Here is a 22,570-nt window from a genome sequence, read left to right as displayed (position 1 = left end):
TTTTTAGTTAAACTAAATGAAAGACCTCAAAATAGCCATACATTAAAAAAAATCCCACTAAATATATATCTTCTGTAACTTAAAACACCTCACTGTTATTTTCAGTCTGTCCCTTTTGTATGATTTGAATGTTACCGATTACTTTCTATTTTCTATTCTGTGGAGGTAGATATATCACGACTAAATGATTGGTTGTAGGAAAATATTTTTGGTTTGTGGAAATATAGAAATATATTATGAGGAAGAGAAGAGTGTTCAAAATTTTATGTTTCTCATATTTGCATTCTCAACTATTAAAAATCTTTAACTTTTTATTTTGAAATAATTTAAATTTTATAGATGATTTTCAAGAATAGCACAAAAATCTCCATGTACCTGTCACCAAGATTCACCAGTTACTAGCATTTTGCCAAGTTTGCTTTAGTACTCTTTCTCTTGAGAGTGAGTTGCCACCACCATGCTGTTTTTTTTTTAAACCCGTAAATACTTAAGTGTTTATTTCCTAAGACAGAGACATTCACTTATGTCACTGCAGTATAATTATTCAAATCAGGAAATTTAACACTGATAGAACACTGTTACCATAGACTTTTTTGAAATGTTGCTAACTGTCACAATAATGCCCTTTATAGAAATTTTTTCTTGACCTTGAACATGAACATCTGGAATGGTTCCTCTGTCTTTTTTGTTTTTCATGACATTGACATTTTTGAAAAGTTTAGGCTAGCTACTTTGTAGAATGTCCCTCAATTTGGGTTTGTCTGGTGTTTCCTTATGAATAAATTCAAGTTGTGAATTTTTGGCAGGAATTAAGGTACTTTGTCTCTTTACTGTTGTTGTAAACTTTGATCTCTTGATTAACATGGCATCTGCTCTGCTTCTCACTGTATTCCCTCCTTGGAATTAGTAAGTTCTTTGTGAGGGAAGGCTGTGTGTGTAGACATCCTGTTTCTCATCAAATTTTCATCCACCGAGTTGAATGTCTCTTAATGATTCTAGCAAGGAATATTTTTCATGCCTCTCAATCAGTTTACAAAAAGAAACACTAAAGAAGTAGTGCTCAACAGAAAGAACATTTAATAATTTTCATGTTATCATTTGGGTAATACAAAGGTGGTAAGCATTAAACATTAGCTCATGGCACATAAAAATCAAAGGATGGAGCTTTGGTACTCTTCTACTTAAGTACTGCTGTAACGTTTAAGCCTTCTTGAGTTCTCTTACAGGACTCCAGGCACACATTCTGTTCACTTGTTTCACATCACCATTTCCTCTTCCCATCCTTGTTCTCCTTTTGCTTTATTTTTAGCCCTGTTTTAAAATTGTTTTCTCTTGCTGTGTTTTAGCATCTTTGTAAGATGTTTGATGATTCTGTTTTAGAACATGATAGTATAAGGAAAAAAAAAGACACATTTAGACTGTTTATAGGATACACAACTCTTCAGTCTTCATTGAGGATCAACTGTTGAGTGATCAGTCATTGACAGGAACAGAAATATAGGGTTTTCATTAATGGCCCAGTTCAATTCCTTGGAAGCCATCCTGATCTCCATCTCTTTTTTATTATTTAGTCTTGCACCAACATTCACTGTTTTGAAGCACTCTCTCATGGTTTTCCTAGTGTCTCAGTGAAATTATAACCTTGTCTAGGACATGTATTATATACTACTTACATGTATTATATGTTCTAGCATGCATCCTGCATATCATCTACAGAACACAACTATAGCATAGTAACCTCACATCTCTTAGTATCTAGTAAGGTGTGGTAAACAGGTAGTATATGCTAACTCAGTTCTTATGGAATGAAATGGAGAGTGACTGACAGCTCTAGGCTAGCCATTATTATTACTTGCGACACTTGTGTTCCTGAGATGTAGCAGTATCTGCAAATCCTAAATCTAATTCATTGATATTTTATGGTCATTCAGATAAATTGTTAAGGGAAGACAAGGATCCTTTATCTTAAATCAAAGTAACCTGAACTTTCTCTGTAGTCAATAAAGATGAATATGAGTGACTCTGAACACAGCAGTTTTGGAGTTGTCATTCCCTGGTTAATTGGAGTAAACATACTATTCCACTCCTCGGCTAGCCAGAAACACTCTTGACAGGATCTACTATAAAGAAAATAGAAAGGAGTAACTCGAGGGTATTTGGAATGCAGTCCTGAGATGGCACAGAGCAGAAGTACCATTGCCCAAGGATGGAGTTGACACCATGTGAACCACTACCATAAAGACTAACTGATAATTAGGCGATGTGTTCAGTTTTATGTCAGATAATTGGTGATTCTTAAGGAGCAAACTAAGGGGCTAGAATGATTTTCCAGACCTCACCTATAAAGACAATACAATGCCAGAGCATCCTATTAGATGTGCTATGTGGCCCAGAGGCCTTAGTTTCTACTTTGTAGACTATAAGTTAAATCAGAAGTAAAAAATATGAACTAATTTTAAATTTGTAAATTTAAATTTTACATTGTTAAATTATGAAGTAACAGTGTTAGAAAGGAGGAAAGAACTTCTGAAAGCGTATATTGAATGCATGCATTAAACATGCCCTCCACAATCTCTTAAAATAGTTAAATGTTTCTTACATTTCCTGGAAAACGGACATGCAGCCCTTGCAAAGAACTGTCACAAAGCTGTTGTCCCTTTGTTCTTTGTCTCAGCTCATTGGAGGCAGCTATCACACTTCTGTCAGTAACAGTGTCTTTCTAGTGCAGGGATTTTCAAAGAGGAGACCGGGTTTGAAAATGTTCGTCTATCCCTTGGGCATTTCTTCCCATGGGTGGCTCAAGAGACCACTCAAGACTTCCCACTTTTTTCACAAACAATAGAGGGGCTTTGATATTCAATAAATAAAGTATATACATTGGAATTATCTATCTTTATAATGCTAATAATAATACTAAACATTTAATATTTAATGCAAATTTCTGAAAACTTCTTTGACTAAGTAAGTTGATTTTAGAACATGTCAAGAAGAGAAAATATGACCTGGATCACCTTTCTCTCTCTCTCTCCCTCTTTCTTTTTCTCTCTCTCTCGCTCGCTCATATGCTGCCAGTTGGAATGGTTTAAAAAAAATTAAAAATAAAAAAAGAAGGGGGATTATTTTAAAGCAGGGTAGCTGAAGCATTTGTCTTTTAGGATTCTAATATTTTTGTGTAAAGCTGTCTATCTCTGATGAGGTACCTAATTGCTTCTTGATAATGTAGAATAGTGTTTAAAATTATCCCCATATTTGTATTTAAAATGTTAATAAGTGATCACTGGGTGAGGACAGACATGAGTTCATTTGAGTTCAATGGGAAAAAGGCACTGTGTTAGTCTTGGATCTATTCAATACTATTAAATATTTGTTCAGTTTTAACCTCTTAGGGCTTAAATCTCCTTCTAAAAGGGACAATAGTAGGTATGATTATCTCAGTGCTGCCCCTTAGCTCTAGATTATTTTCAATCTACTTTAACCTTGACATGTGAAAAACAGATTCAACTTGTAGATATGCCATGAACTATAGTCTCTTGACAAATCAAGACGTATACACTTTTGTGTATACAGACATGTACTTTATAATTAAATAACATTGAATGTGATAAATGGAGGTCACCACTCAGGTTAATTCAGATACAAAAATCCCCTTTCTTTCACGCTAGGAAGCAGTTGCTTTAACCTTGTCTGTGTAGTCATAGATAAAAGCTATGAGTATTTGGGTTTATTTGATGGGAAGTTCTTGGCAGTTAATACCAAAGGGTTTTTCCATAGTTTTTTGTTGTTGTTGTTGTTGCATTTTGGTTTGTGCAGGAGTTGAGTTCAATTTAGGGGCAGAACTTCCCTTCAACTCTCAGTGGATTTCAGTCTTCTTTGCAGTGACAGTAGTTTTAAAAACCCCAAGAGGTACAATACTTTCATCGATAGTAATGGCATGTAGTAGTACAAATGGGAATTCTATTTAGAGTATAATTTGCATCCCTTGTCATTTTATCACATTCCGTATTTCTGTGATAGCTAATATAGAATAAAATTAAAATTTCATACTGTGGTTTTCATGGCCTTGCATGTTCTGGACTCTGCTTTAATCTCAGACCATTCTCTCTTGCCTTCCCCTATGCTTTAGTCATGCTGGTCTTCTCCTTCCATCAACGTGTCAAGCATACTTCTGTTTTAGGATGTTTGTGCTGGCTGTTCTCCCTGCCTGGAACTCTTTTTCTAGATCTTTGAGTGGAAGTTAGGGGGTGAGTAGTTACTGTAATTCATGCCTCAGTCCTAAGGTGCCTCTTCATTGAGTCTTTTGCTTACCACTCAGTTTAAATTCATATCTCCAGTGCCATAATTTTCTGTCACATCAACTTTTTAAGTTTTCTTCCTGGCTCCTATCATTATCTGATTTTATCTTATTTATTTTTTGTTTATTTGCCTGTCATTCTGAATTATAATAGTATCAGAAGAGCAGGGCCTTTTGTATTTCATAGTAAATATTTGCTTGAAAACCATTTGAGGGGCTTCCCTGGTGGCGCAGTGGTTGAGAGTCTGCCTGCCAATGCAGGGCACACGGGTTTGAGCCCTGATCTGGGAGGATCCCACTTGCCGCGGAGCAACTAAGCCCTTGAGCCACAGCTACTGAGCCTGCGCATCTGGAGCCCGTGCTCCGCAATGGCAGAGGCCGCGACAGTGAGAGGCCCGCGCACCGCGATGAAGAGTGGCCCCCGCTCGCCGCAACTGGAGAAAGCCCTCGCACAGAAACGAAGACCCAACACAGCCATAAAAAAAAAAAAAAAAAAAATTCTATGAGAACAAAGTTTAAAAAAAAAAAACCATTTGAGTTCAGATATTAAGTCATGAATTACAGCCTAATGATTTAAGTAAACTAAATCATCAGAAACTTCTAGGTTTGGTTTACAAGCAATTCATTTGTGATTAATTTTAAATTCTCACCTGAAAAGTTATGAAGAATAGTTTATACGTTGCTTCTGGTTGGACAGTAAGCTTCATTGGGTATGTACCTGTTAATCCTATATTCACTATCATCTATATATGTAAACCAAGAAGGGAAGCATTATTACCAGGTTATCTGGAAATTAGCCTAGTCTGCAATAAAGTTGTCATTATTTTGGACACAACCTATTCACATTTTGCCACACGTGTAGATATAGAAGGCAACTATTTTTTCATCGGCCCAATTCTCAATGGACCATCCATGGCATTGAAATCCCCACCACTGGATTGTCATGCTGGTTTACATTTCCCAAGGGCAGATAGCTTTCAGAGTACAAGAAGAAGATTAGTACTTGTCAGTGAGTAAGATTTACTTGTTGTTAGGAAACATGGAGAAAGGTCTTAATGAAAGAAGCCGTAGAAGTAATAAGACTTTGTTGATGGGCCAACGAGTGTGGTAATGGTTGGAAATATTTATCAGGTTCCCTGGGAGTATAGTCTTCGGTGAGGGGCTCAAGTGGGAGAGAAAGGGGATGGTGGTGTGTGACCTGAATAAACACACTGGAATAAAGGCCAAATAAAGCCTCTGTAGTGGCAACTGAAGAGGTAGAAATTTCTGAAAACAAATTTTATCCACTTCACAATTTGACTTAGCTTGCCCTTATTTTTGCCTTTTGGCCTAAGTGCTCTAACTGTAACACAGTAATGTAATTTAGTACCTTATTGATGTAGTGTGCTCCCTGGCTGGTAAGCTCAAAGGCCGCAAGAAGCTCTGTTTTTCATTCCTCATTCTTCAAGGGTGTTGATAAGCCTAATTGAAGTTTTGGCACAGGGTAGCAAGGCATCTTCCAGTGATAAGACAGCAGGCATTGCTTATTCATCCCTAAGAAACATCTAGGGATAGCTTGGTTTGCCAAATAGCATTCAGCTTGCCTGTTCTCCCTCCCCTATCCCCAGCACGCCTGTTCTCCCTCCCCTATCCCCAGCACTTATTCAAGATTTATTTCCAAAATGGTAACTAGAGTAAATAAAGAATCAGAATAAGTTACAGAAGTTAATCTTATCCATTCACCTTTTAAAAGTAGAAATGAAAATTTACTGATGTGATTAGCCTTTGATTGCATATATAGTGAAGATATCTATAATCTGGCATGCCCAAGTAGAAGGTAGGCTACCTTCATTATCTGTTAAAATCCTCATTTGTCCCCAAAGAGACAAAGGTGGGGGGTCCTTAATATTGATATCCATATACTTCCATTTTCCCCTTCTTCAGTGCTTTCAGAACACTTCACACTCAACTAGTGTATGAATGAATGGACTATTATTTGAGACCGAAACTAGTATATGAATAGGAAAATGACATTTAGTTTGCATGAATGCAAAGTCCAGCATTGTTCATCTTACTTCAGTTTGATCTTGGTGTTTTCTATTCTCTAACTTCTTGCTCCTTTCCCCACCTGCTCCCCCACCCCAGTGGGCTTGTACCAAGAAATGTTTTTTTGGCCTGTAACAGTATGCCTCAGATACTACTCTAGGATCTCGAGGATACACAAGTGAAAGCGGGAGGCATAGGCATTTCCTCAGAAATACTCATAATTTGGTTGGGAAGACAGACTGACACAGGGTGGCCTGCAGTGTTCTGTGATCTGCTGAGATAGTGGTATGATCCCAGTCCTGTGGGAGTTTGAAGAAGACCCTTAAAATATACAGTGGAATATTACTCAGCCGTAAAAAAGAATGCCATTTGCAGCAACATGGATGGACCTAGAGATGATCATACTAAGTTAAGTAAGCCAGGCAGAGAAAGACAAATGTCATATGATATCGCTTGTATGTGGAATCTAAAAAAATGATACAAATGGACGTATTTACAAAACAGAAATAGACCCACAGACATAGAAAACAAACTTATGGTTACCAAAGGGGAAGGTGGGGGATAAATTAGGAGCTTGGGATTAACATATACACACTCCTATATATAATATAGATAACCAACAAGGACCTACTATATAGCACTGGGAACTATACTCAGTATTTTGTAATAACTTAGAGGGAAAAGAATCTGAAAAAGAATATACATGTGTGTGTGTGTGTATAATTGAATCACTGTGCTATATACCTGAAACTTACACAACATTGTAAATCAACTGTACTTCAATAAAAAACAAATCAAAACACCTTACACTTGGAATATTCATGAAAGCTTACCAAGGATGTGACACTTGGGCTGAGGTTTAAAGGATACCTAAGAGACATTTAGATAGTGAATGGAACAAGTGAACTAGGGAAAGATAACTTTCGAAAAGGTCACAGTGTGATCTAGGGCTTGTAAGTCATGCTGTGTGGTAAAGAGAAGACTTCCCATGGGGGAGTGGCCACAGAAAAGGTTATCAGGAGCTTGGGAGGGGCCCCTTCATTAAGGATCTTGGGATAGTGGGCTAAAGAAAGGTCTTTTATATTGAAGGGTGTGGAGAGATGATAAAAGCTGGAGATTGACATACTCTTTCTTAATTTATAGAGACTATTCTGGCAGCTGTGTGGAAAATTAAAAATGAGTGGATTTCGATACTGGGTGCTGAGAGATGTGTAAGGTGGATATTGCTGTAATCTTGGGAAGAGGTGGTAGGATGCGTGCTGAGGCCATGGGGAGACCATGGATTGGATGTGGAAGGTGAAGAGGCTGCAGGCTAGGATGATGGGGCAGCTGGCTGAATTTGGTGCCATTCACTGAGAGGAGACAAATCGAGAGAGTAGAGAAGGTTGGGCCCTGTCTTGGGGGTGTGTTTTTGAGGTGCCTGTGGGAATGGGACAGACACTTGGTTTACAGATAGGGAGCTTAGCAGAAATGTCTGGGCTGGAGACAAGATTTATAAGCCATCTCTTGTAATATTTGAGGCATGAAACTACATTAGGTCACCCATGGATAGGATGTAGAGTTTTCTCTTATCTTGAAATGTAAGATAAAGGTAAGTTAGTTGAGTCTGTCTTTCCTTCTTTTACTCTGCAAGGGAATTCTTGAAAGCTGATGAGGTCAAAAGGCCGTTGAAGATGACCTAAAGATACACCTAGATGATCTCATGACGATATGCTTAGTAGGGATGGGGTGGAAGCTTTTGGGTACTGATTTCATTAGCTTTGTGTCTTTACGTTGGTATATGCAAAGCTATTTTTCTTTTGATAGTTGTAATATACAGTCCAGCTTTATTAGAATTCCTGAATTATTTGACAGTGCATTTTCTCATCCAACATTTTCGGATTCATTAATTTTTAGATTAATTAAAATATGCCTTAACTCTGGTCGTATACTAGAATATGTTAGGAATTACTAGAAGCAGAAATTTACAAACAGTATGTGATTGTCGGCAGTCAAAGTGACGGGGATCATCCTGTTGGGCTTCTGTTTGGGAATCTGGGTAATGTTGAGATAAGAAGTAGGGTTTTACCAGCAGCATCAGTCTTCTTGTTTGTGTACACTGGGCATCTGAGGTGCAAACTTTTGTTCTCCACTAAGTATAGTATCTCTTAATTTTTTAAGAGGAAGCAGAAAAAGAGAGAAGCAAGAGATTTTTTCCCATACCTTTTCAGGTGTCTCATAACATAGCATTACTGCTTTGCATTGTATCAGGTTCTGCGTGTCATCTTAAATGCTCTAGAGTCTGAAGGTCTCAGGCTGTCTGCTGCTGTCAGGAAGGAAAGTAGTTTCAAGCTTTATTTTCTGGAAAAGAATCTTAAACATCCTTTTACCCAGTTCTATGAACCGAATGTAATTCAAGCCATAGCCTGAGGGTAAGCCCCGGAGAGGTCAGATGTTAATGATTTATTAAATGATGGTGTTTTCTATTGGGACATACTTTTCACAGATAAGGAAAAGTGTATTTTTTTTTTATATTTGCCGTGTGTTGTAAAGGGAATTTCTCTAGTATTGACATAGCCCTCGTATTTCACATGATATAAGACCTCACAGAAAGGGCTGAATGAGGTTCTTTACTTCATTGGGTAAGAAAAGTTTTTGACAGCTGTACAGTGTGGTAAACTAGCTCATAGTTTATGACCAGATCTGGCTTTGGAAAAGACCAGGAACGAGAGTTATAACATATGGAACTTATTTGGGAAGTAATTCTTAGCTATGACTAAGAGCCTGTGCTCAAATGCCTGGGAAAGTTTAAAAGAAAATGTTTGCAAAATAAATCATATCTCTTGTTTGCTAAATTGTAGGACTTAGATAACTTTTGGGTACTCATGGACTTCTGTAATTCTGTATTAAAGCTCTGACGTTTTCTCTTTTAATCAATTTTTTCTGGTTTTATTTTTAACAGCACTGCGATTCAATTTGTTGCTTTATTCAATTAAGGAATTATTTATTTCAGAAGATTATTTTCTCTTCCCCCAGCCCCCAGACATCCTTAAAATAGTCACATTCAAGCAGTTGCTACAGAGGTCGTTTATAGGAAAGATATACTGTGTGTGTATTAGTTTCTGGTGCTGTTTTTTTCTTAACTGTTCAAGTCCCAATTACAGTATTTCCTGTGTTTATTTATATCAAGATAGTATGTGACATAAACATCCCAAGCAAGTGTTGTACCAGGGAAAGTGAACTAGGAAAAGGCAGTACTATTATGGTTATGTTTCTCAAAGAATACCCCTTTTTTCTCATTTCCCAAACTTTAGTTGGATAGAATTCTGGTGGGGAAATGCTCCTATTTTAAGTTAATAATTGCAGAAATCTCTTCCTAATCTTCCGTCTGTCTATGCTGATTCTTACCTCAGTGTTACATTATTACAACTTAGCATTTCATGAGCCAGGAAAATCATTATTATTCAACTTAGCTTGACCTTTTATCACACACATAAATATGACATCAGCACAATAGTGAAACTGTTTGGGGATGCAATAAAAAGTGTTTATCATTTTCCAAAAAAGATTTGTAATAGTGAAAATAATATATCCACATTTCAGGGTTTAGAAATTAGAAAATAGGAAAATAATCATCTCATTGCTCTAACACTGTAGCTCTTTTTTGTTTGTTTGTTTTTTCCTTTCTTTAATGACAGCCTTACTCATATTTCATGTAACTTTATTTGGGGGCAAGACTTATTTTTGGTCCTGCAGTGTATTCTTATTGTCTGAGAATGTGTAATGTGGTATATATAGTAGAGTGGTTAGAAATACCAACTCTAGAGTCAGACTGCTTGGGTTCATGGTGTGGCCTTGCCACCTACCAGCCATTTGTGACCTTGGGCGAGTTACTTATCCTCTTTGGGTCTCAATTTCCTTAACTATGAAATGGGAATAATAATAATAGTATTTACTTTTTTATGGAGCTGTTGGGAGGACTGAAGGAGAACTCCCTTGGCCCATGGTAAGTGTTCACGAATTACTGTTATGTGTGTGCTCTAGAATCCATTTCCCCATTTACCTGATGGGAGTGACCGGTTTGCTTTTCTCCTCTATGCTTTCAGCTGATGTTCTGTAACATAGTGCCCCGCTCAAACCCCTGTCCTGGTTTCCAGCTAAAATGTAACAGAGCCATATGGTTTTCTTTCTCAAGTTTTCAGTTCATCACAACAGTGTAACCAACCTTAAGGAAGGAGGAGTAGGAAGAATTTGGAAGGTGATTTGCATCCCCTATTTTTGAGGAGTTACTGCTTTTTCCATTTTAGCCCACTATGGCAGTTTGTATGATAATAATCTGCCCTCTGTGGTGTTTCGACTTGAAGTACAGTGTTGCATTTTTTTTCTTTGCAAAACTAATTTATAAGTAAAGAACCTTGTGTGAATATAAGAAGTCATTGTAAGTTATTTGCTTTTCCGTGACTGAATTTTTTTCTAAAGATAATAGTGATGAGCTTAGCTTCGAATTGCTACCCATATAGTTATAGATTGCTACCTATAATACACAGCATATATCAGAGTACATTTTATAGAAATACTTTTCTTATTTTCAGAAATATTTAGTTTCCTATAGGTAGGTTGTCATCCTTAGTAATATTATGAGGAACAGTATTTGTTACAGCAACTCATTGCAGGTACCAATTACGTTACCAGAAATAACTTTATTCATCAATTTAGCAGTAGTATGTTGAGTTTCCACTACGTCAAAGCACTTTGCTGGGCAATGACTATTAAAAAATCAATAAGACATTATCTCTACCTTTACAGGGCTGGAAAGATAGATACATAAATAACCTGCAGCATGAGTACTGCCACTCTTGTTAGCAGGAGATGTTTATAGCCAGCATTTTGTGATCATCCTTCAGTGCCCAGGTTCAGCTTCAGAATCTTCTCAAGCCAGCACTACAGAAACCTGCTGTCACTCAGAGAAACTTGGGAAGTGTAAACTATTTGTCATCATTGCTATAGTAGAAGTTTGTTCAAGGTGTCGCTGTGGAAGCCAGGAAATGCAAAAGCCTTGCTTTGTGTAAAAGTAAGTTTAAGTGTAAAGAAGTACAAATGAGTTCAATCTTTTAGGTATTGAGAAAGACATACTAAATTGGAAATCTTATAAGCCCACACATACATGTTTTAAAGAGATGCGTTAATAACTAGATAAAAGGAATCTTGTATAGTTAGCACTCTTTACCGTTGTTTATGGTTCAGTATTGGTGCCTTCAAAATACATGTTTAGCTCTAAGCTGTGATGTGCTGGTAAAAAGTTAACTGCCAGCACTCAGGTAGGGGTGTGTGTACATGTGTATAAAAACCCCTGATTTGTAATGCTTGCTGATTTCCATGGTGTAGACATCTTCACCTCAGATGATTTTGGCCCAAGTTGCCGAATGCAGGTTGGGAAGAGATGCCACGTAATGGATCCCGGGAGCCACTGTGAGCTTGCCCCCTGCGCTCGCCCCAGCACAGCACTGGCCCGCAGCCCAAAGTCCTAATCTTTCTCAGTCACTCCTTGTTTTGGTTAGGTCAGTCTTGGCTTTGTTTATATGCATCTTTATCCTCCGTAAAACTCCTTCCTCCCTTCTCTCCTCACCCCCCTCCTCCTTTGTCTTCCAGCCCTTCTGTTATTGCAAAGCTGCAATAAGAAATTTAAGAAATTGCATATACACTGGGATATCTTAAATCTTCCTTAAGGTTTTAACAATCTGCTATTACATAAATACTGAGCAATTATGATTAAAATACATTAACGTCTAGCTACTAAAACGTAATTGCTGTAAATTAAAACTGTGACTGAATTTACTTAATGAATTTTCATTTCTTTTATAAACTTGCAAAATGCATGATTCTAATTTCTCTCTCCAAGGATATTTTTAGTAGTGAATACTGAGAAGGGTAGAGGAAAATTAGCAAGAAGAAACAGTATTAAAAGAGGAGGAGGTGATAAACATTCAATTACATAAATTATCAATTTGTTGAAGCTCCCTCCCGCTGCCCTCACACATAAAGCCACTTTGACCCCTCTAAGCTCGGGGATAAACCTGGAAGAAAAAAATCTTCACTGTGGCTATAGTTGTCTCAGCTCAGGCTATACAGGGTTTCTGATTTTTAAAGTGGGGGAGAGGGGAGGAGCTATATTTCCATCATCACAAGGACACTGATATACATGGGACAGCTGTGTTACAGGAAAATCTTTGGCCATCTCCTATAGGGTTAACAACCATAAGGGCATCATTGGAATCTAATAGCCATGCCACCAGAGGTGCGCAAGTTCAGGAGATCCTGAGGTTTCCTGAGAACGTCCAAAGGTAGAAGACTGGCAGAAGTAACGTCACCAGTTTCTTTGCACGATGTTTTTACCTACTCGGAAGTAGGAGCAATTATTTAACACGTTGAAACAACTGAGGTTGCAGCATTTCTTATATTATTTGGAGCCTGTGTTCTCAAAGATAGATTTAACCTCAACATTTTCCTTGTGTGACCTTTGAGGTAATGCAGCCATATAGTTTATAAAAGTGTTTTCCTAAATGCATAGTTTTTGGTCAAAATCAAAAGAAAAGTATTTGTTACAATGAAGGTATGTACAGGATGTTTGGAGTAACTGTTTTAACTGGTTTTTAAGATGTCCGTTTTAATTTGACCCTTCACATATCTTGTTATTTACAGCTGAAATATAGTTTGACCTTCTTTTTTGCTGTTTTTTTTTTTAAAGCCTCTATTATTATAGTTATAAATGTAGTAATCAGAATGGCAATAAGTAGACACAAGTTTGTGAGGAGGCAGTATGTTATGGTTAGATCTGTTGTTTACAGATGTTTTCCATAATGCTTGAATGCTGTAAAAGTACTCTTAGTTTAACCTCCCATTAGTGATTGCTGGGTAAGAAGAAATAAAGCAAAAGTAGTTTAAGAATGACAAAAAAATCTAAGAAAAATAACTTACCTTTCTAGTCCAAATAACTCAGTATTCAGAGAATTTCATTTGGTACAACCTAGAGTTAATGACATTATTAGATCACAGTGGGTTGTATGAAATTTTGCAATTTACCCCTCTCCTCTCCTTTCTCAGCTAGATTCTGTGAAAATTGTCAGTTTCTTCTTGGATGAATGCTCTTCTCCCTCATCTTATGTGTATAGATGGTTTTATTAAAAAAGAGTTAACTTTACTTTGAGTTATATTCCGGACAGTCGTAAGTTCTAGAAGCAGAGAGGACTGCTTGCTATTTGGCCTAGGAACCTGTGTGTTCCATTTAAGAAGCCTTGACATCCAGTATGTGCTGGTGCGATTTCACTCTTTTATATAAAACTCCAGTAGCAACTTCCTAAGTCATTTTAAAAAGTGATATTGCATTACAATTGACCTACTCAAAAAGAATGAATTTAGTAGGAAGCAAGTACAACTTTGTATTAATAAGCTCTTACGATCATTATACATAAAATGTAAAAATCTTTGTAAACAGGCTATGAGATAAAGGCATGTTATCATCTTTATTCTGTAGAAAGGGAAACAGACACGGAGAGTTTGAGTAACTTGACTGAGATTGCACGGTTTTCATGGGATAATTCGAGAATTAAATACAAATCCATGCACTCTCCTGGAGAGTGTACTTCTACTTATTTTTTGAAATAAAAGATGGGATTCATATAGCACCATTCTCCAAAAACTTAAATTTCTTTTCCTAAGTATATTCCTATAAGAAAAGTATTATTACTGGTAAAAGTAAAGATGAAACTAATATTAAATATAAGTGAGTTGGATCTAAATAGATGAGGTCCATTGAAGGAGGATTCATAATGGAACACCGACTTCATAGAGAGAATCAAAACATCCAATATTGAAGTAATAAGTGACATTCAAGCAGGAATTAAATGGATTACTGTGGTACCCAGATAACCTTACATTTTTTTTTTTAAAGATGAAGACATCTTTAAAAGTACTTTGCTGCTCACATTAAAGGATATAAAGTAAAATGCATTTAGTTTTGACATTATGGTACTTATTATGTGAAAGTCTTGTTCATATGTCTATCCTTCACACTTTCTGTGAGATTTGGGTTTTGAGTTCTAGTTTAGAAGAGCTGTGGGTTTGCTGACTTAGAGGACTGACTCTTGTGAGGTAGTGGAGAGTTAACTTGACCAGTCTCAGCGTGAGCCTCGGGCTGTCCCTAGACCACTTGCCAGAGCTTCATCTAAAAGGAGGGGGCAATAGGACGGGGATTGGAACAGGCCGAGGAGAGATACTTGCCTGTAATCCCAAATTAGGACTCCGATCTGATTTTCCCAGTTGCAAATACCAATGGGAAAATGATCCAGTCTTGCTTCAGAGACTATTTATAGGTGTCTTCCACATTGATTGTGTTCACTCTACTCATTATTACATACCTTTGTGATCTTTCCCCTTTGCGTGGATTGGCTATAATAGGCATCTCAACAGGAAATTGTTTTTGCAGTGAGCTACATCATCCATGTTTTATTTCTGTAAATAACTTGTTCTGTTGTAGCCTTGTCAAACAGTTGCTTTTGATAGCACTGCAGAAAATCATTAAATCTTCTCTTCAAAACCTGGAGTCTTTCAGAGCTTTGATAGTTTGAGGTACAGAATTGTAATCTTACATCCTGGTGGGACACTATAATCATTGATTTGTGATGATCTGTGACTGGTACCAACAACACTCAAGTTTAACCAAAACGTGGAGGGGGGAGAGAAAGTAAAAGTGTAAGAAGAATTACTTTTCAGATTTGTTTTATTCCATCACTACTCACTTCCTTGGACAAACAAGTTATGGTAAGGCTCTCAGCAGTGAAAAGCAAGCATTGAAAATTCCTATAGGACAGCACTTGAAAATTCACGGTCTATAGAAAATAATAATTCATGTATACTTGGAGAAAAAAAAAACCCAAACATGTTTGGATAATCATTCTTCTAACCACATAAAAACATCTAGCCATTACTTTTGAGCGATTTATGAGCACTCCCTTGTGGCTGTTTATTAGAACCGTTTGAAATAGCAAAAGAAAAGCAACAGCAAGCTTAACTGCCTGGTTTAATGTAACACACCCACAGTTAAAGTGTGTCTATCCAGTAAATGCAGTATTGTAAAGTCTTACCCAATATCAGATTTGCTTCTCTGCTGCAAAAAATAAGTGAAATAGCTGGTGATTATTTTTGAATTTAAAAATGGACCAATATCTATAAAAATAAGTTGCCTAAACCCAAGGTTTAGGTAATGATTAAGAATTATAAAATAGATAATAGTTAATTGTGCCTTAATTACTGAAATATGACCTTTTCAAGAATTTATATTATCAATATCTAGGGAGAGCATTAAAATTGCTTTTGTATTTTTCCTACAGCTTCTTAGTGAGGTCATGCAAAGTAACACGTTCCACAAATATTATGGGAGCCTGAATCTCCTGAACTCTGTGACTTGATTCCCACCCTCCTCACCCCCAAGAATTACCTTCTGGAAGGAGTTTTATCAAGCCTCTTGCGTAAATCTGGGGAGAGAGAGTTCCATGTGAGCCAGAATTGCATTTCTCTGGATTCTTTTTTAAACCTTGTGAAAGTTAACTCACCAGAGTTGTACCCCAGATTCACATTTTTAGTTATGGTTTTCTAGCATTTTGTATGTTATTTTCCTTTATTATGCAGTAGTAACAGTAACTAACAAAAATTTAGATACCTTCTTTACTTCACACTTGGATTACTTCAGATTTGAAGAATTTCATCCCTGTGATTGACCAGTGTGTAGGGATGAAAGGCATGTGTTCCCTGGGGGGTGTACAAAGGTGAGGGTCAGAAGCAGCCAGATGGGGTTGTAAATCCAGTTTGTACCCTTTGAGTATTGGCATTTCCATTTTGATCTCTTGAATTTAGATTCACATGATGTGAGCAACAGCCCATCGACTGCATACAAAAGAAGCATCATATTTCAGAGGTAAAACCACACATATGTTATTATGGTTTACGGATAAATTTAGGTTCCTGTGTTATCTACCACTGTAGATGGATACTCTGAATGGGTCTCTGTTCTGTTAAATTAATTTGGATTTCAATTTCTACCTTTTGAATAACTACATTTTAAATCATCTTGGGACATTCTCAGACCGCTTAGGAAGGTTCTGAACACATAGTTGACGTTGTGAATTCTCTGAAGAAACAAACATTTATCGAAAGCCTGCCATATGCCAAATCTGTGCTTGTTATTTTAAAAATACATATATTTTCCCTTTGATTTTTATAAAAATCCTAAAAGGTATAGGAATGAAGACATCAAGTCTTAGCAGTTTAGGTGCCGAGATTCAAAATGGATCTGGGTCTAACTTTAACACTCATATTCTTAATATATTCCAGATGATTTTTAGGTTTTGAACTTCATTACATAAAATCAACTTTAATCTCAATATTGTGAAGGGCTTAGCATAGTACTTGGCACACATTAAACACTCAACAAATCATCTCTCTTGTTATCTCTATCACTCCATTGGATGTTTTTCTCCCCCTTCATTTTTCTCTGTTTAGTACCTCTGGAATTTATGTGTTATTCCTTCAATTTCTCATTAATAGAATGAGAGTAGGGAGAAGAAAGAGAAAAAAATTGAGCAAGTCCAAAAACAAGAGAAAAAAAATGAAGAAATATGGAAGAAATAGAGATGGGAAGTAATACTTGCCCCATTGCGTGGTTGTTAATGATCACATTTGGTTCAAGTTCATATCCTCAAGTTTTGTTTTATTCCCAGGTCATACTTACATAACAGCCACATAAGAATTGTGGCAGAGATTTAAACTATTGGATATGAATGTGAATGCCAGTGTCTTAGTATACAGATCCGCATCCATTCTCTCTCTCTCTTTTTTTTTTTTGGTTGTGTTGGGTCTTCATTGCTGGGCATGGGTTTTCTCTAGTTGCAGTGAGTGAGGGCTACTCTTCATTTTGGTGCATGGGCTTCTCATTGCAATGGCTTCTCTTGTTGTGGAGCACAGGCTCTAGGCATGTGGGCTTCAGTAGTTGCAGCATGCGGGCTCAGTAGTTGTGACTCGCAGGCTCTAGAGCACAGGGTCAGTAGTTGTGGCTCATGGGCTTAGTTGCTCCACAGCATGTGGGATCTTCCCGGACCAGGGCTTGAATCCACGTCCCCTGCATTGGCAGGGGGATCTTAACAACTGCGCCACCAGGGAAGTCCCCGCATCCACTCTCTTTTCTAATTTTTCCCTTCCCAACCAAAAACCATTTTATTCATATTGATTAGTTCTGCTATTTTGAGGTGGTATACTCTGCTGCAATATTTCTTTTGAGTCTTCCCATGGCATCAGACGTAATAGGTCCAAAGTGAAATCCATTGTCTTTATTCTTTCTCTACCAAACATACTCCCTACCTCATTTATCCTAGTTCTTAATGTGGTGCCAAAGTTCCAGTGCCTGAGGCAAAAAACTTAATGTCACCTTTGATTCCTCTCCTTCTGGGTCCTTTTAATTTTTTTTTTTTTTTAAACATCTGCCTCTGCAGTTCCCTGCTACCCATCTGTCAACACCTCAGCCCCCGATCTAGTTATCACTTCAAACTTGTGTTCTTCTCCCAGCCATTCAGCTTGCATATCTTGTCTTTATATCTTCATTCTCAAAGTATCCCACATATTACTTCCTAGAACAAGTTTTTACATTAATCTTCTTTTTAGAAACCAGCAGTGATTCCATGTTCAGGTTACTTTGCCTAGATTATGGGTATCCTTTCCATACTTATTCCAGTTAAGTTTCCTACCAATAATGTACATGCTTTTCCCCAGTTAGATAATGTTATTAGTTAATAACATATGGAAACTGCTATGTGCCAAAACTGTTCAACGTACTTTATATTCATTGTGCCATTCCCATTTTTAAAAAGTGAACTGAAGGCCTGTAACTTGGTCAATGCACTCACAATGGGGATGGACTCTTAATGAGTGTGGAATAAATAGTTTCTTTTCCTGCACTGCACTCCCCCTTCTCACATTCCATGCTTAGTTTTACCCCCCCTTGCCTTTTTCATGGTGTTCCCTGTTCCTAGGATATTTTTTCTCTTTGGTGTGTCCAATTCATATCTGCTTCTAATTCACATCCACTATGCAAATACTACCTTGACTTATTTAGTTCTCATGGATCTTTCCTGTTGTCAAAATTCTGACATATTTATGAGGAATTCTGCATAGTTTATCATGTAACTATTCTCAATGTAATCAGTTTTGTCTCAGTTTTTCTGAAAATTTTAGCAGGGCTTTATGAGCATTAAATACTTGTTGGATGAATAATTTTTTCCCTCTTCACAAGTAGACATCAACTTTCTGGAAGGTTTAGCCCATGTCTTAATTTTTTCCCTTCCCCACATAGCTCAGCAATGTGCTTGGCACATACATAAATACCTAGTGATTGAATGTAGGAGAGTCTAGACCATCTGTCTTTTGTGACTTTCATGGGAAAATACCTTCTCATTTTGTGCGCATAGATGCACTTCAACCAAAAGAGTAGCACAGAAGATTAAGATAAAGAAGTGTATCAGGTATATAATTACAGAATGAGATACATTATCTGTGTTTATCTGGACATATTAAAAGCCTTAAACTTTTAATACTTACTAGATGTAAGGCACTGAGCTAAGTGTTTTACATTTATCATCTTCATCCTTAGAACCAAGCTGTTGGATAGGTGATGCAGCTGATGCTCAGAATGGTTAAATAGCAGCTCATAAGCAATAGAACTGGGTTTAAACTCAGGCATTCTTGATTTTAAATACGTATACTTAAGTGCTGTGCTGTATATCTTGGTATTCGCCCTCATTGTTGGAGTTTTCACCTCTTGAGACATACCTCCCTGTTTAAGTACATTAACTTTAAATACATTGATCATGCTGGTTTCCAGCATAAAGTAAACATTCAGTGACTGTTAGCCTTTATTGTTGCTATTTTTCCAAAGTACACTGAAGTGTCCATGACATTGTCTTTCCCCTTATGCAAACTTTAAAGGCAGAATCAGCTATTTATTACCTCTGTAAAATCTGGAGAAATATATATGTGTGTGTTTAAATGTATTTGGAGTTTCATGAGGGCAAAGAGGATTTAGAGAGTGAGAATTTAAAGTGAGCTACTTTGCTACTGTTTCCAATCATCTCTCTGTAGTAAGATGCAATGCCTGCACAGTGTATCTGGAGGGATTGCCTGTCTTGAGCTCACAAATGGGAAGTAGGTAATGGATGTCAGAGGTATCTACAGTTGCCCTCAGTGTCTTGGGAAGGATTTTGACTATTGATCTACTTTGTATGTTTTCACAATGGAGGATTTTAGGTCCTCTTTTCAAGAGGTCATCTCATTTTCCTGCAAATTGGAGAATGACAGAATCATGGAAGGCGTTACTACTTTAGTTTTTATTTTTGTGTATACTATCTTTGTGTGTTTAGACTATGGAATTTAAGAAATAAATTCCATAATTTGACTAGAGAATAACCCGTTTAGTGAAACTAAGTGAAAGTAAAACCCTTTTATTGAAATTTTAAAATTTTGATATAATTTCAAACTTACAGAAAAATTATAAGAAGAATATAAGGAACTCCTATATACTCTTTAACCTATTTTTAAATAGTGACCTATTTGAAAAATAGGTTTTTCTTTCATCTTAACATTTGCTAATTATGTAATAAGTCATGTAATTATCACAGTGGTAGAATGAATGATAATCTTGTTAACTGGGCCTACCTTTTCCCCCCTCAGCTTTTTTTTTTTTTTTAAAGATTGATTGATTGATTGATTGCTATGTTGGGTCTTCGTTTCTGTGCTAGGGCTTTCTCTAGTTGCGGCAAGCGGGGGCCACTCTTCATCGCGGTGCGCGGGCCTCTCACTATCGTGGCCTCTCTTGTTGCGGAGCACAGGCTCCAGACGCGCAGGCTCAGTAGTTGTGGCTCACGGGCCTAGTTGCTCTGCGGCATGTGGGATCTTCCCAGACCAGGGCTCGAACCCGTGTCCCCTGCATTAGCAGGCAGATTCTCAACCACTGCGCCACCAGGAAAGCCCCCCCTCGGCTTTATGAGATATAATTGACACATAACATTGTGTAAGTTTAAAGTGTACGACATGTTGATTTGATACATTTATGTATTGCAAAATGATTACCACCCATGGCATTAGCTAATATCTCAATCTTGTCACATTGTTACCATTTCTTTTTGGGGTGAGAACATTTAAGATCCTATGTTTAATTTTAATGCTTTCTAAAGGGATTTTTTAAAAATCAAGATTTCCTTCCAGCATACTGCTCTCCTTAGAAATGTCTGTCTCCTCGTATCCAGTCACTGCCCCTGCCCCACCTCGTACCCCCTCACAATATTCTTGCAGATCAATTTAAAGATTTATCTGTTTTAAAATTTAAATAAAACCCAATTTGGAGTTTTGGGCAAAAATACTGTTCATTGAAATGAAATGCGAACAGTATGAAATGAGAACATTCAGGCAAATCCCAAGTGTAAGGAATCTAATTAAATAGGGAAAAAATAAGCCTTATTTTATTTTGCAGCTGTAGAATTATAACATTCTATTGGCAAGATGGAAGAGCTTTTATATGGCTCAGTTTTAAAATGATGCTTGAACTGACTACATTAAACCAGTATAATTAAAGGTATTTTAAAATTTAGTATCTGATGTGCTATTTTAGTTAAATTTTAGAATATGAAATTTAAGTATTTAAGATCTCACCATGTGTACGTGCTTTCACATTATTCACATTATTGTTAGGATGAAATGAAATAATTTGTGAAAATAATTATAAAATAGAAAAAGACTATATAACATGTGAGGTATTTTTATTTCATTTATAGAAGCAAAGGAGAAGAAAAGCTGTTTATTTAAATAAGTGGAATAAAGGAGCCATCTTTATTTCAATATTGTTTGTATGACTTATACAGAATTTAATGTATTTGCATTTTTGATTTCAGATTCAAAATGCTAATGATGTATTAATTGCGCCACTTGAGAAATTTCGCAAAGAACAAATAGGTGCAGCAAAAGTAAGTGTTGCATTTTATTATTCTTTGGATATTCTCCTGATAATTAAAGATGACAAATGTAATTTCAGATGTTAACATTTTTGAAATTAGAATGACCTTTTAAAACTTCCATACGTCATTTAAAATTTTTGCACAGAGCCTATTACAAAGACTGGAATTCTTTTAAACACAGAAAAGATATTATTCTTCTACTGAATAGAGAAAAAGTCAGCATAAGTGGGTTCCTCCCATCCCAACAATGGTAGGAAATTAACTGTTGTAAAGACGGTGAAATTATGGTAAAAATATGAGGAGCGTTCCTAACATCTATATAAAATAAAATTAGGCACGAGGTATGTATATTGAAAATTTAGGTAGTAATTATAAAAGACCTTTTATTTGTTTTTTATTTTTTATTCTTAATAAAAATATTAAGAATATAAATAAAAATATTAAGAATATAATATAAAGTGTTTGTGGAAAACTTTAGACATCTTTGTCAGGCCTTTGCATTAATGTTTAATTGGTTATGGATCAATTAAAATTTCCCTGAGCCTAATAATTTCTGAAATTTACTTGCATCCTCTTTCTTAGATCCATGTTTAACTACCTTCTCAACATCATGTAAGGACAGAAAATTTGGGTTTCCAAAATAGAACCTGTCATCTGTCATACTTCCCCTATCCTTTCTCTGATTTGGTTTTCCAATTAGTCAATGACATACCTCTTCCCTCTTTGAGCAGTGCTTTCATTCTCCTGCAGGAATATTTCTCCTCTATTCTCCTCCCTTTTGTCTGAAATATTGAAATAGCCTACTAGTTGGTCTCTACGTTCCCACCCTAATCTGTTAACAAATTTTTGCCATGTTTAACAGTTGTTCTTCAATGATGAAACCTTCAATGGTTGTCTCTGAGAGAGAGAGTTTAATCTCGATAATGACATTTTTTCACAGTGTGGCCACTTTCTACATTTCAGTATACCTCCCTCATCTGGTACAACTGTCTGTTCACTAGTCCCTGTATATATCCTGGCTCTACTAATGGCTTTGCCCGAACTTTTCCCCTCCTTGGAATATTTCTTACCCTTAACTTGTTGAAGTCTTGCTAGCTCTCCATGGTCTCTTATATTCCAGCACCAGAAAGAAGCCTTCCTTTATGTGGGTCTTTCCTCGTATATCTGTTCCCCTTCCAGAATTGATTTTTTTTTCTTACAGAATCAAGTAGTCCTGCTGCTTATT

General features: G+C 36.7%; 1 protein-coding gene and 1 long non-coding RNA gene across 2 annotated transcripts in view; one reads left to right on the top strand and one right to left on the bottom strand.

The window, feature by feature from the left end:
• ARHGAP42 (Rho GTPase activating protein 42) overlaps nucleotides 1-22,570 on the top strand; it is a 292,266-nt gene that overhangs the window by 131,739 nt on the left and 137,957 nt on the right. The window contains exon 4 of the mRNA XM_036860862.1: nucleotides 21,283-21,354. Coding sequence (XP_036716757.1) covers nucleotides 21,283-21,354 — 72 coding nt within the window. The remainder of the gene's footprint in view (nucleotides 1-21,282; nucleotides 21,355-22,570) is intronic.
• On the bottom strand, nucleotides 1,076-8,669 carry LOC118899320. The gene is made up of 4 exons (XR_005020930.1): nucleotides 8,519-8,669; nucleotides 5,661-5,824; nucleotides 4,942-5,034; nucleotides 1,076-1,371 (listed from the first exon to the last, which is right to left on the bottom strand). It is a non-coding gene; the product is annotated as an uncharacterized LOC118899320 (long non-coding RNA).

This window comes from Balaenoptera musculus, chromosome 8, assembly GCF_009873245.2.
Source record: "Balaenoptera musculus isolate JJ_BM4_2016_0621 chromosome 8, mBalMus1.pri.v3, whole genome shotgun sequence".
Taxonomy (NCBI): Eukaryota; Metazoa; Chordata; class Mammalia; order Artiodactyla; family Balaenopteridae; genus Balaenoptera; species Balaenoptera musculus.
The sequence above is the reverse complement of the archived record's forward strand: the minus strand, read 5'-3'. Positions and strand labels throughout refer to the sequence as shown.